Source organism: Schistocerca gregaria, chromosome 7 (assembly GCF_023897955.1).
Source record: "Schistocerca gregaria isolate iqSchGreg1 chromosome 7, iqSchGreg1.2, whole genome shotgun sequence".
In the NCBI taxonomy this organism is placed as follows: Eukaryota; Metazoa; Arthropoda; class Insecta; order Orthoptera; family Acrididae; genus Schistocerca; species Schistocerca gregaria.
In genome coordinates, this window is record NC_064926.1 from 279,788,884 (window position 1) to 279,803,469 (window position 14,586).

Consider the following 14,586-nt stretch of genomic DNA (forward strand, 5'->3'; position numbering starts at 1 on the left):
CGATCATGAAACAACAAACACTTTGGCTACCACAATACGACTTCCGACAATTTGTCCACGTTAGATTTCACATAGCTCCGACATAATGCTCCCACAACCTCAAAGAACACTTTTCTGGCCACGACTGCCAATTGCAACGCATTGAATACACTGCAAAATATGCCGGTCGTGGTCAAAGACAAGACCTCAATCTCCACGGTTGGGTACCATAAGTAATTACATTTAGTCATACATTACTCATGGTTTTTTTCATATTTTTGTACACCCCTTTATACTGATGGCCTCTACGAATCTATGCTGCACAGTGAATTGTGCTTTTGGCAATGCCTATTGGAATTCCATATCGACATGCTCTGAACGAGCCTACCGACGCGTGCTCTAATACAATGAGACGTTAAATGTAAAAGTGAGATATACGATCAATTGAGTTTATGTGACTAATTAGGTGCTTGTCAGATTTTATGCTTTCTGTAATGATGCCTTGAGTCCTTTCTCTTATCGGTTCACTTCTGATGACGGCCACTGGATGGTTGAAACTAGCTGCTGCAACATGAAATGCTGTTCTGGAAGTACCGTAAGGAAACACAACAAAATCGAGTGCAACGTCAGAGGTCTCAGATGCGAATTCGAGCTCGCAGCCTCTGCTGTCGTCTCCCACTGTCGGAAGAGGAAACTCAGTTAAGTTGCTACTCACTCTGACATGCGACTCGCGAACTCTCCTGACTGGTGCACGTCGTACCACCCAATGTCCTGACGCAGCGCAGACTTCAAGTAGAGGTTCCGGATCCGGTGAATCTGCAATGAAGGAACATACACGTGAAGCACCATGTAATCTCAGTCCAAGCCCTGCAGTGGTTTGCAGAGTACGGAGTCTGTCATAATTAAATCATAATGAACGGCGAAAACTGACGTGGGTACAAGTGTATAGAACAAAAAACATTCCACTAAACATGAGTACCAGAGAAGTTAGCGAGGTAACTGCGAACGTATTGTTACAAATTGCCACTGGCGTCAGATTGATTGTGCGCCCACTGGCCTCAGATGTCATTCTATGGGCTGTCTTAACCCTGCTGTTCTGTTCGGCCTTAAATGAACCAAGACAACTTTATCAAACTCATTTACTGTCAGAATATGCATTCGCAATAACTCTATAAACATGTTTTAAAAATATTTTAATTGGATTGGTTATAAACATAAGTGTGACAGCTGTATCGTTCGGGGTGACACAATCACCTGACATAAATATGATTGCTCTAACTTCAAATATCGTTGCTCTTTATGGTAGTAATGATGCTTAATCTTTCGAACTTACTACAATCAATCAAAAAAGCCTTTTTTTCACAACAGTGTGATTGTTTCTTGCTTTTTCCAAGAAACGGTTTAGTACAACTCACTTACTTGAATCTTTATTGTTTCTGCTCTATTTGAAGAAGAACGGCATAGCAATTAGATCACTGATTGATGCTGGAACGGAAGAACTACTAAATTCCTCAGCAAGTGAGGGAACACTTTCGAGTTTGTTCATCATATCAATACTGCATTTGAAATCAAGTGTCCTAAATCAAGTGACAACAGTGACTACCTCTTCAAAACAGTTTACATATTTCTAAAAATGGGAATACAGAGGGGCAATGTGGAGTAACACTGATGATTCTGACCTCCACGCAAACTAAGGATCCTTATTTCGCTGATGTAAATCGATCGCATGAGGAACTCACATATCTGTGAGTATGGCCACAAGGCGAAATATATTTCCAGCAAATATGTCCAACAGAATATTCTGTAAGACATCGTCTGTCTTGCGATTTGATAAGAAATCCGATAGGAAACAGAAAAGACTTACTTCAATAATTCATAGTATTTGGAGATGTGGACAGAAATTCTTCCTGAACTCTTAATCAATAGTTACTGTCTGTGAGCAGTTTCTAGCATACGGAGGCCGCTGTGCTTTCGAGCTTCTGTCGGCTGATTACTCGCGTCGCAGTTTTCTTTTCTCTCATCAGTTGCCGTTGTTGTTCACGACAATTCCGGTATGGAAATGACTGTGATGGCTTAGCAGACCAATCCTGGCATGAATCAAGTGGCCACATGCATTACACGTAATTGAAGGTGCGAAGTTTGCATCTCTGACATTTTTCATGTTCATGTCTCCCGCTTTCCTGCTCAGAATGGAAATCAGCAGCTCAATTAGTTGTGGCAGCATTATTTGCGATCTTTTGCTGCGGCGTACCAGTTACTTGAGTCAATGTTTAGTCTCTTTAGGTCCTTCTTAATTGCTCGTTTTGGTGCTTCAGAGGAGCTCTATGGGTCCTCCTTCTTTTGCTCACTTAACTGCATGGAATTTGTCCAGGAGGTTTCCTGTTTCTTATTCGATGGACATGCCCAACCCATCTGAATTGGTTCCTTCTAAGGAACCGTAGTGTCTGATATAAGGTCATCCCATTTGATGTTCGCAATGTGTCTAAGCTTCTGTCAGTGAAGTATTTTTGTTTCTGAAGATCACGGCGATACTGCGTCCACGTTCCGCAACCACAGAGCAGGGTAGAAACAACCGCTGTTCGATACGTCATCAGTTTGGTGCATAGTGTCCGACCGTTATTCATGAAGACACATCGTAGGAGACGTCCAAAACCAACATATGTGGCCTGCAACCTATTCACATCCATTTCCAACCAGGAAATAGTTGATAATATACTTCATACAGGGTGTTTCAAAAATGACCGGTATATTTGAAACGCAGTCTGTGGGTGCGCCATTCTGTACGTCGTCCTTCTGCTGTAAGCGTGTGCTGTTCACAACGTGCAAGCGTGCTGTGGACAACATGGTTTATTCCTTAGAACAGAGGATTTTTCTGGTGATGGAATTCCACCGCCCAGAACACAGTGTTGTTGCAACAAGACGAAGTTTTCAACGGAGGTTTAATGTAACCAAAGGACCGAAAAGCGATACAATAAAGGATATGTTTGACAAATTTCCCCGGACTGGGAACGTGACGGATGAACGTGCTGGAAAGGTAGGGCGACCGCGTACGGCAACCACAGAGGGCAACGCGTAGCTAGTGCAGCTGGTGATCCAACAGCGGCCTCGGGTTTCCATTTGCCTTGTTGCAGCTGCGGTCCAAATGACGCCTACGTCCACGTATCGTCTCATGCGCCAGAGTTTACACCTCTATCCATACAAAATTCAAACGCGGCAACCCCTCAGCGCCGCTACCATTGCTGCACGAGAGACATTCGCTAACGATATAGTGCACAGGATTGATGACGGTGATATGCATGTGGGCAGCATTTGGTTTACTGACGAAGCTTATTTTTACCTGGACGGCTTCGTCAATAAACAGAACTGGCGCATATGGGGAACCGAAAAGCCCCATGTTGCAGTCCCATCGTCCCTGCATCCTCAAAAAGTACTGGTCTGGGCCGGCATTTCTTCCAAAGGAATCATTGGCCCATTTTTCAGATCCGAAACGATTACTGCATCACGCTATCTGGACATTCTTCGTGAATTTGTGGCGGTACAAACTGCCTTAGACGACACTGTGAACACCTCATGGTTTATGCAAGATGGTGCCCGGCCACATCGCACGGCCGACGTCTTTCATTTCCTGAATGAATATTTCGATGATCGTGTGACTGCTTTGGGCTATCCGAAACATACAGGGGGCGGCGTGGATTAGCCTCCCTATTCGCCAGACATTAACCCCTGTGACTTCTTTCTGTGGGGACACTTGAAAGACCATGTGTACCGCCAGAATCGAGAAACAATTGAACAGCTGAAGCAGTACATCTCATCTGCATGTGAAGCCATTCCTCCAGACACGTTGTCAAAGGTTTCGGGTAATTTCATTCAGAGACTACGCCATATTATTGCTACGCATGGTGGATATGTGGAAAATATCGTACTATAGAGTTTCCCAGACCGCAGCACCATCTGTTGTTGACAATTGTAACTACTGTAACTTCGAAAGTTTGTCTGCCTGAAAATGTACTGTTGTCCCAAGCATATTGCAACAAACGGTGTATTCCTATCGCTGCACGTTTAGTTTGTATTGCCGTTTCAAATATACCGGTCTTTTTGAAACACCCTGTAGATAGACGAAGTTATCTAATTGTTCCAAAGGTGTTCTGAAAAAAGAGATATTGAGATGCGTAACGGCAGTTCCAGCCGCAGGCGTAGCTAGTACTGTTTATATGCAGTACTAAAACAATTTAAACCGAGATGCAGCTATGCGGGTGTACGAGGTGGAGAAGTATTGTCGTCAGCGTAATATAGTTCCGTTACATGTGTGAGACTTGTGAATCACTTAGAGCGCAGTCTTGACAGATTAGAAAGCCCTCCGTTATATCTGTGAGTTCTGTTCCTGAATTGTATACAGACGATGCCTCATAAAGCATATCTGCTAGGCAACGATGACGCGAGGACGCATCCTTGTTTGAGCCCGTTAGTAATAAGGAATTTGTCACATGTTTCATTCTGGTATCTTACTCGCCCAGACATGTCATCATGGAAAGCTTCAATCAGTTTCACAAAGTGTACAGGGAGGACAAAACGTTTTAACACATTCCACACAGATTTTCTAGGCGCCGTATCAAATGTCGTTTCTAGGTCATAGAGCACACATAGTAAAGGCTTATGTTGTTCCCCGTACTTCTCCTGTAGTAGTCGTGCACACAAGATCATAACAATAGTTCGCCTGGAGGGGAAAAATACAACCTGAAATTCAGGAATTACAGTATCGGAAAGACTCTGGTGGCGATCTAATAGAATTGTAGCAAAACTTTTATCAACCACAGACAGCAAGGATATACCACGGTAGTTACCACATATGCTTCGGTTAACTTTTTGAGAGATGGTTACAACTGTGGAGTTCTTAATATCAGACGGATCCTTACACGTTTTCCTCGTTACCAAAAAACAGGGAGAAGTGTGTGGTTCCTAGAGGCAAGCCAACACTTTCAATGATCTCGAGGGGAATGCTGTCAGGTCCGTTGATTTTCTTCGTTTCATGCTATAGAGATCTCTGCTGGATTCCTGAAGTGCCGGTGGGAACTGCCATACTAGATTGTATTGCTTGTTGTCAGATATGTTCGAGAAGGTCGTCATCAGCATCAGAACTTCGGTTTAAGAGTGAGATGAAATGCACATTCTAGCGATCCAAGATGTCCTGACTCGAAGGATGGCCGTGCTTTCGGTGGCATTAGGGGTTCCAGATGAGAAACGAATAGCCCCATATACAGGGTGTCCATAAGGTCCTCCCTTTTTCAAATTTTTTTTACTACGGCATTTGTTCAAATATTTGAACAAAATTTCTTTTATTGTAATCATGGATTACTAAAGTTTTTACATATAGTAAAATTTTGTCTTTCTGATACTGTGTTGATGGGAGGAGCTGATCCTCTCTAAAATGGCAACTTCTCAAGAGAAGGCACAAAGTGTGTTCTGATTTATTGAGACAAAATCGGATGTTCAGACTCAACGAAACTTCAGAACGAAGTATGGAATAGATCCACCATTGGTCCTTCGGTCCGTGCATGGCACAAAAAATTTATGGAGACATGGACAATGTTGGATAAAGGGAGGAGCGGACGACTAAGAAAATCCGAGAAAAACCTCAATCGCGTTTTAAATGTCTTAACTCGTTCACCTACGCAGTACATCCGCACTACTGCCAGACAGTTGCAACTACCACGTTCCACTGTGCATAAGATTCTCCGCGTGAACTTACGGTTGTACCCTTACAAAGTGCAATTGTTACAGACGCTTGAGCCAAATGACAAGCCAAAACGTACAGAGTTAGCTCTCAACATGCTGGAACGCTTTTCGGAAGATGGAGCGTTCTTCAAGACAATTTGTTTCAGTGACGATGCCACTTTTCATATTCAACAGACACAGTGTGAGGATATGGAGATCTGAACACCCCCATGTGACTAGCTAGCTTCCCCGGAATAGTCCAAAAGTAAATGTGCAACCGAATAATTAGTCCATTTTCCTTCAAAAAGTCAATAGTTATTGCAGATGTTTACTTCGACCTTACGACCGAATACTTAGCACCACAATTGCTTGACTTACAACCGACTATCATTTTTAAGCAAAATGGTGCACCACCACATTGGGGACTCCGTGATCGTCGGTTTCGTAATGAAACATTTCCAGGCAGATTGATTCGTATGGATGGGCTAATTCCTTGGCCACCGCGTTCACCGGATATCACTCCCTACTATTTTTTTATGGGAGTGTGTAAGATATATCGTGTATCAAACACAGATACGCGACATTGCTGACTTGTAGCAAAGGATTCGTAATGCCATTGTCACCGTAGATGACGCTATGCTACAGTGAACGTGACAAGAGGTCAAAATTCCTGGCAGATTAAAACTGTGTGCCGGACCGAGACTCGAACTCTGGACCTTTGTCTTTCGTAGGCAAGTGCTGTACCACCTGAGCTAACAAAGCATGACTCACGACCCGTCCTCACAATTTCAATTCTGCCAGTGCCTCGTCTCATACCTTCCAAACTTCACAGAAGCTCTCCCGCGAAAGGCAAAGGTCCCGAGTTCGAGTCTCGGTCCAGCACACATTTTTAATCTGCCAGGAAGTTTCATATCAGCGCATACTCCGCTGCAGAGTGAAAGTTTCATTATGGTAAGAAATCGAATACCGTCGTGATGTGCTTCGTGCAACTAGAGATGCCCAATAGATGTCTATTAATCACTGTCAAACAGTGATTACAGTAAAATAAGTGTTGTTAAAGTATTTCAACAACTGCCGTTGTAATAAAATTTAGAAGTTGTAAAGGGAGTTTATGGAAACCCTGTACTTCTTTTATACCAACATAAAAACTCGGTAAGCCGTTGCCATCTGACAGGCTCTCGAGTTCCTTAGATTTTTGTTCTTACCAGCTGTTTTTGACTGTTCTTATTTCAGTTTGAAATTTCTGCACTATCTCTTGAAAGTGTGCTTCCTTTCACGGAGGATAGATCTTGAGCGAAACATAGGTAAGCATACCGTTTGATACTTATGGGGGAATGAAGCCAATCATTCTGCTTCTTTGCGTCAAAACCAATGACGCGTTCTGCTGTCCTCTTGATGGGATTCCTTAAAGTTGAACATCTATTGTGGTAAATGGGGTACTGCTAAGTCGATCCAGAAGTTTGTGTTGCAAGAGAAAGCGAACAGTTTTGTTCCGCAGGCTATTGACGTTGAATTTTCTCATGGAAGAATTTGAAAAGTAGAATCGTGGTTTCTGATGGACGAGGATCCTCAGATGGCTAATCAGGAGTTTGCGATCAGTCCAGCAATTACCGATGTTTCGAGCTGTTTTAGCAATCAGGATGCCTTTACTGCCACGCTGCCGAATGATGACGTAGTCAGTGAGATGCCAGTGTTTGGATCGTGGATGCAAGTGGTCTTGTAAAGATTAGGTAAGCTGAAATGCGTGTTAGTGATGAAAATTTCGTGCGCAGCGCATAGACCTAGAAGTAGCAGCCCAATTGCATTACAAAAAATGGTTCAAATAGCTCTGAGCACTATGGGACTTAACATCTCTGGTCATCAGTCCCCTGGAACTTAGAACTGCTTAAACCTAACTAACCTAAGGACTTCACACACAACACCCAGCCATCACGAAGCAGAGAAAATCCCTGACCCCGCCGAGAACCGAACCCGTGGGAAGCGAGAACGCTACCACACGACCACGAGATGCGGGCAATTGCACTACAGTTTCCAACACCTTGGTTACCCGTGATGTTTTCCCATACACGATTCTAACATCCAACTCTAGCACTGATGTCGCCTTGTAACAAAAGTTTATTTTGACTTGATATCTTGACGAGAACACTGCTAAGCTGATGGTAGAACTGATTCGTCGTATCGTCTTGACTGCCTAAAGTGAAAGCATAGGCAATAGGAGTTAATCGACGTTGTATCATTATTTTTGTTTTTACTGTAAATCCTACACCGTGGGAGCGTGGTTCACCCGCATCCTATCTTTTTCAAAAGATGGTGCATCACGATGTAGCCTCATTGATGTGTCCTTCGCCCGGTAGTCTGGTTTAACTTGCGGCAGCAACGTCTATATCTAATCTAGCTAGCTTGTGGACGAGGAGAGCTGCTCTCCTTTTTGGTCTGTTACCATTTAAATGCAGAAAACTCCTGACATTCCATATTCCAATACCCATAGTCATTGCTCTTTCTTGGTTTTCGTCCGTAAATTAGGCGTGACCTTCTAGATGAGAATTTCCAGTCAGGTACAAGTGTGACTACCAATGTTTAGCCCACCTTTCCTATGCCCTTTCGAGTGCAGGTTCGGCAACGGTTATCCTAAATATGTCTGCCCAATCGCAGATGCAGAATTACATCCCTGAGTAGTCACAAGAGTTCTCAGGATTGCTACCACCACACACAAACCGCCACCGTTGCAGGTCAACACTATTAAATTCCAGCCTCAATGAAGCCTGCTATCATCGTCCTTAACCTTTCTTAATTTTAAGGAAAATGGTTCTAGATATTGCCTCTTGCGTGACTTTGTTCAAGGTGGAAATAAAGTTGCGAGAAACTAACTCACTCATTAAGTTGTAGGAAACATTCATCACGGCACACAGGTTTGAAAAATGTGATTTCAGGCTTCGTAACTGAAACTAACTGCTGCGAGCTCAAGGACAGTAGAGCATCCTCAGTCAAATATGTCCGCCCCCAATAGCTGAGTGGTCAGCGAGACAGAATTTCAATTCTAAGGACCCATGTTCGATTCCCCGATGGGTCGGAAATTTTCTCCGCTCAAGGACTGTGTGTTGTGTGGTCCTAATCATCATCATTTCATCCCCCATCGGACGGGAAAGTCGCTGAAGTGGCGTCAAATCGAAAGATTTGCACTCGGTGAACGGTCCTTGGGTAACAGAAGAAATATTGAATTTAATTGATGAAAGGAGAAAATATAAAAATGCAGTAAATGAAGCAGGCAAAAAGGAATACAGACGTCTCAAAAATGAGATCGACAGGAAGTGCAAAATGGCTAAACAGGGATGGCTAGAGGATAAATGTAAGGATGTAGAAGCTTATCTCACTAGGGGTAAGATAGATACTGCCTACAGGAAAATTAAAGAGACCTTTGGAGAGAAGAGAACCACGTGTATGAATATCAAGAGCTCAGATGGCAACCCAGTTCTAAGCAAAGAAGGGAAGGCAGAAATGTGGAAGGAGTATATAGAAGGTTTATACAAGGGTGATGTACTTGAGGACAATATTATGGAAATGGAAGAGGATGTAGATGAAGACGAAATGGGAGATACGATACTGCGTGAAGAGTTTGACAGAGAACAGAAAGACCTGAGTCGAAACAAGGCCCCCGGAGTAGACAACATTCCATTGGAACTACTGACGGCCTTGGGAGAGCCAGTCATGACAAAACTCTACCAGCTTGTGAGCAAGATGTATGAGACAGGCGAAATACCCTCAGACTTCAAGAAGAATATAATAATTCCAATCCCAAAGAAAGCAGGTGCTGACAGATGTGAAAATTACCGAACTATCAGTTTAATAAGTCACAGCTGCAAAATACTAACGCGAATTCTTTACAGACGAATGGAAAAACTGGTAGATGCGGACCTCGGGGAGGATCAGTTTGGATTCCGTCGAAATGTTGGAACACGTGAGGCAATACTGACCTTACGACTTATCTTAAAAGAAAGATTAAGAAAAGGCAAACCTACGTTTGTAGCATTTGTAGACTTAGAGAAAGCTTTTGACAATGTTGACTGGAATACTCTTTTTCAAATTCTAAAGGTGGCAGGGGTAAAATACAGGGAGCGAAAGGCTATTTACCATTTGTACAGAAACCAGATGGCCGTCATAAAAGTCGAGGGGCATGAAAGGGAAGCAGTGGTTGGGAAAGGAGTGAGACAGGGTTGTAGCCTCTCCCCGATGTTATTCAATCTGTATATTGAGCAAGCAGTAAAGGAAACAAAAGAAAAATTTGGAGTAGGTATTAAAATTCATGGAGGCGAAGTAAAAACTTTGAGGTTCGCCGATGACATTGTAATTCTGTCAGAGACGGCAAAGGACTTGGAAGAGCAGTTGAACGGAATGGACAGTGTCTTGAAAGGAGGATATAAGATGAACATCAACAAAAGCAAAACGAGGATAATGGAATGCAGTCAAATTAAATCGGGTGATGCTGAGGGAATTAGGAAATGAGACACTTAAAGTAGTAAAGGAGTTTTGCTATTTAGGAAGTAAAATAACTGATGATGGTCGAAGTAGAGAGGATATAAAATGTAGACTGGCAATGGCAAGGAAAGCGTTTCTGAAGAAGAGAAATTTGTTAACATCGAATATAGATTTATGTATCAGGAAGTCGTTTCTGAAAGTATTTGTTTGGAGTGTAGCCATGTATGGAAGTGAAACATGGACGATAACTAGTTTGGACAAGAAGAGAATAGAAGCTTTCGAAATGTGGTGCTACAGAAGAATACTGAAGATAAGGTGGATAGATCACGTAACTAATGAGGAGGTATTGAATAGGATTGGGGAGAAGAGAAGTTTGTGGCACAACTTGACTAGAAGAAGGGATAGGTTGGCAGGACATGTTTTGAGGCATCAAGGGATCACAAATTTAGCGTTAGAAGGCGGCGTTGAGGGTAAAAATCGTAGAGGGAGACCGAGAGATGAGTACACTAAGCAGATTCAGAAGGATGTAGGTTGCAGTAGGTACTGGGAGATGAAGCAGCTTGCACAGGATAGAGTAGCATGGAGAGCTGCATCAAACCAGTCTCAGGACTGAAGACAACAACAACATAAGATTTCACTTCCATAATAATTAAAACATGCACAACATGGTTGTTGCCCATTGGTACTTCCTCAACAGTACATAGCACTCAGGCTGGTGAAGAATTACCAAATGATAACAATCATGTTGTGCACCTTTTGCTTACTATGGAGGTCAAATGTTATATCTGACTGACGCCTTTCGGCTGTGTTTCAAGGTACCTCTGCCACTATACGAAATCCAGTTGTGCAGATTTCCTTCTGAAGAACATTTTGTATAAACTTTAAACTTTAATAAAGCGGTTTTGCCGCGGTGGCCGTGCGGTTCTTGGCGCTCCATTCCGGAGCCGCGCTGCTGCTACGGTCGCAGGTTCGAATCCTGCCTCGGGCATGGGTGTGTGTGATGTCCTTAGGTTAGTTAGGTTTAAGTAGTTCTAAGTTCTAGGGGACTGATGACCAGAGCTGTTGAGTCCCACAGTGCTCAGAGCCATTTTTTAAAGCGGTTTTAACAACCCTTCCGTTTTGAATCTGACTGGCTGCTTACTACTCCTACAAGAAGTATTATAGAAATGTAGGCTTCATGAGCAAAGAAGCACGCTGACCTACCTGTGTATAAGCTACGTAGTTGAAGCAGGCGAGAGAGATGTATGTGCATATAAAAGTGGCGGCGCCGACAATGCTGTTGTTGATAGCGAAGGTCTGAATGCCGTCGAGGAACTCCTGGGTGATATTTTTTTTTATTTCGTCGACGTTGGTGCCAGTGCCGTTGGCACGCTCCGTGGAGTACATGACGCGCAGCACGGCCTCGGTCAGCGTCTCTCCCGGGTACTCGCGGTAGCCGCTCATGTAGGCCGCCACGGCCGCTGTTATCGCCGGGCCCAGCTGCGAGCCGAAGTCCACCATGATGCCGGTCAAGTCGCCGAAGAAGAGCACGTTCAGCGGCTGGCAGGCGCCCGTGCCCGCAGCCCCGAGCAGCCCGATCACCAGGATCACCTTCTCCCAGCCAGTGGAGAACCGGTACTGTGGAAGGCCACATCGTACAGCAGTGGTTCATGATCTTCGCATTATACAGGGTGTTATAATAAGGTACGGCCAAACTTTCAGGAAACATTCCTCACACACAAAGAAAGAAAATATATTATGTGGACATGTGTCCGGAAACGCTTACTTCCCATTTTAGAGCTCATCTTATTACTTCTCTTCAAATCACATTAATCATAGAATGGAAACACACAGCAACAGAACGTACCAGCGTGACTTCAAACACTTTGTTACAGGAAATGTTCAAAATGTCCTCCGTTAGCGAGGATATATGCATCCAGCCCCCCCCCCCCCCCACATGGAATCTCTGATGCGCTGACGCAGCCCTGGAGAATGCCGTATTGTATCACAATACGAGCACGAAGAGTCTGTACATTTGGTACCGGGGTTGCGTAGACAAGAGCTTTCAAATGCCCCCATCAATGAAAGTCAAGATGGTTGAGGTCAGGAGAGCGTGGAGGCCATGTAATTGGTCCGCCACTACCAATCCATCGATCACCAAATCTGTTGTTGAGAAGACTGAAATGTGCCGGAGCTCCATCATGCATGAACCACATGTTGTGTCCTACTTGTAAAGGCACATGTTATAGCAGCACTGGTAGAGTATCCTGTATGAAATCGTGGCGGTGAATCGAGGAAGTACAGTACATACTGACGAAACTAAAATGAGCTCTAACATGAAAATTAAGCTTTTCCGGACACATGTCCACATAACATATTTTCTTTATTTGTGTGTGAGGAATGTTTCCTCCGTTAACGAGGATACATGCATTCACCCTCCGTCGCATGGAATCCCTGATGCGCTGATGCAGCCCTGGAGAATGGCGCATTGTATCATAGCCGCCCACAATACGAGCACGAAGAGTCTCTACGTTTCGTACCGGGATTGCGTAGAAAAGAGCTTTCAAATGCCCCCGTAAATGAAAGTCAAGAGAGTTGAGGTTAGGAGAGCGTGGAGGCCATGGAATTGGTCCGCCGCTACCAATCCATCGGTCACCGAATCTGTTGTTGAGAAGCATACGAACACTTCGACTGAAATGTGCAGCAGCTCCATCGTGCATGAACCACATGTTGTGTCGTACTTGTAAAGGCATTTGTTCTAGCAGCACAAGTAGAGAATCCCGTATGAAATCACGATAACGTGCTGCATTGAGCGTAGGTGGAAGAACATGGGGCCCCACCAAGACATCACCAACAATGCCTGCCCAAACGTTCAAAGAAAATCTGTGTTGATGATGTGATTGCGCAACTGCGTGCGGATTCTCGTCAGCCCACACATATTGATTGTGAAAATTTACAATTTGATCACGTTGCAATGAAGCCTCATCCGTTAAGAGAACATTTGCATGAGGATTGACACATCGTTAGATGAACCATTCGCAGAAGTGTACCCGTGGAGGCCAATCAGCTGCTGATAGTGCCTGCACACGCTGTACATGGTACGGAAACAACTGGTTCTCCCGTAGCACTCTCCATACAGTGACGTGGTCAACGTTACCTTGTACAGCAGCAACTCCTCTGACGTTGACATTAGGGTTATCGTCAACTGCACGAAGGATTGCCTCGTCCGTTGCAGGTGTCCTCGTCGTTCTAGGTCTTCCCCAGTCGCGAGTCATAGGCTGGAATGTTCCGTGCTTCGAATGTCTTCCTGTCGGGACACCTTGGTTCTGGAAATCTGTCTCGAAACAAACGTACCGCGCCACGGCTATTGCCCCGTGCTAATCCATACATCAAATGGGCATCTGCCAAATCCGCATTTGTAAACATTGCACTGACTGCAAAACCACGTTCGTGATGAACAGTAACCTGTTGATGCTACGTACTGATGTGCTTGATACTAGCACTGTAGAGCAATGAGTCGCATGTCAACACAAGCACCGAAGTCAACATTACTTTCCTCAATTGGTGGTGAATCGAGGACGTCCAGTACATACTGACGAAACTAAAATGAGCTCTAACACGGAAATTAAGCGTTTCCGGACACATGTCCACGGAACATATTTTCTTTCTTTGTGTGTGAGGAATGTTTCCTGAAAGTTTAGCCGTACCTTTTTATAACACCCTTTATAACTACCTGGTCGTACGAAGAACCCTCTTATGCATGTAACATATATATTTATTGTTTACTTACTTAACCTGACTTGATGAGCGGCATCACGCCGTCTCCTACATCTGACAGTTGTTTCACAACTACAGTATCTTTTTTCAATATAGGTACCTGTTGTTGTTGTGGTCTCCAGTCCAGAGACTGCTCTGATGCAGATCTCCTGTGCAAGCTTCTTCATCTCCAAGTAACTACCGAATCCCACACTCTTTTTAATCTACTTAGGGTATTCATCTCTTGATCTTCCTCTACGACTTTTATCTTCCACGCTGCCCTCCAATACCAAACTGGTGATCCCTTGATGCCTCAGAACATGTCCAACCAATCGATCCCTTCTTCTAGTCAATTTGTGCCACAAATTCCTCCTCTCCCCAATCCTATTCAGTACCTCCTCTTTAGTTACGTGAGCTACCAATCTAATCTTGAGCATTCTTCTGTAGCACCACACTTCGAAAGCTGCTATTCTCTTCTTGTTTAAACTATTTATCGTCCGCCGGCCAGAGTGGCCGCGCGGCTCTATGCACTTCAGTATTGAACCGAGCGACCGCTATGGTGGCAGGTTCTAATCCTGACTCAGGCATGGATGTGGGTGATGTCCTTAGGTTAGTTAGGTTTAATTGGTTCAAAGTTCTAGGCGACTGATGAACTCGGAAGTTAAGTCGCATAGTGCCCAGACCCAT

At 44.1% G+C, this 14,586-nt stretch overlaps 1 protein-coding gene across 6 annotated transcripts in view; it reads right to left on the reverse strand.

The window, feature by feature from the left end:
- The window catches only part of LOC126282052 (ATP-dependent translocase ABCB1-like), a 150,111-nt gene that overhangs the window by 106,283 nt on the left and 29,242 nt on the right, over positions 1-14,586 (reverse strand). For 5 of the 6 annotated variants that reach the window (XM_049981483.1, XM_049981487.1, XM_049981486.1 and 2 more), the window contains 2 exons: positions 11,368-11,781; positions 695-795 (listed from right to left, as the gene is read on the reverse strand). In XM_049981483.1, coding sequence (XP_049837440.1) covers positions 695-795; positions 11,368-11,781 — 515 coding nt within the window. The remainder of the gene's footprint in view (positions 1-694; positions 796-11,367; positions 11,782-14,586) is intronic. The other variant, XM_049981488.1, reaches the window with a different exon arrangement.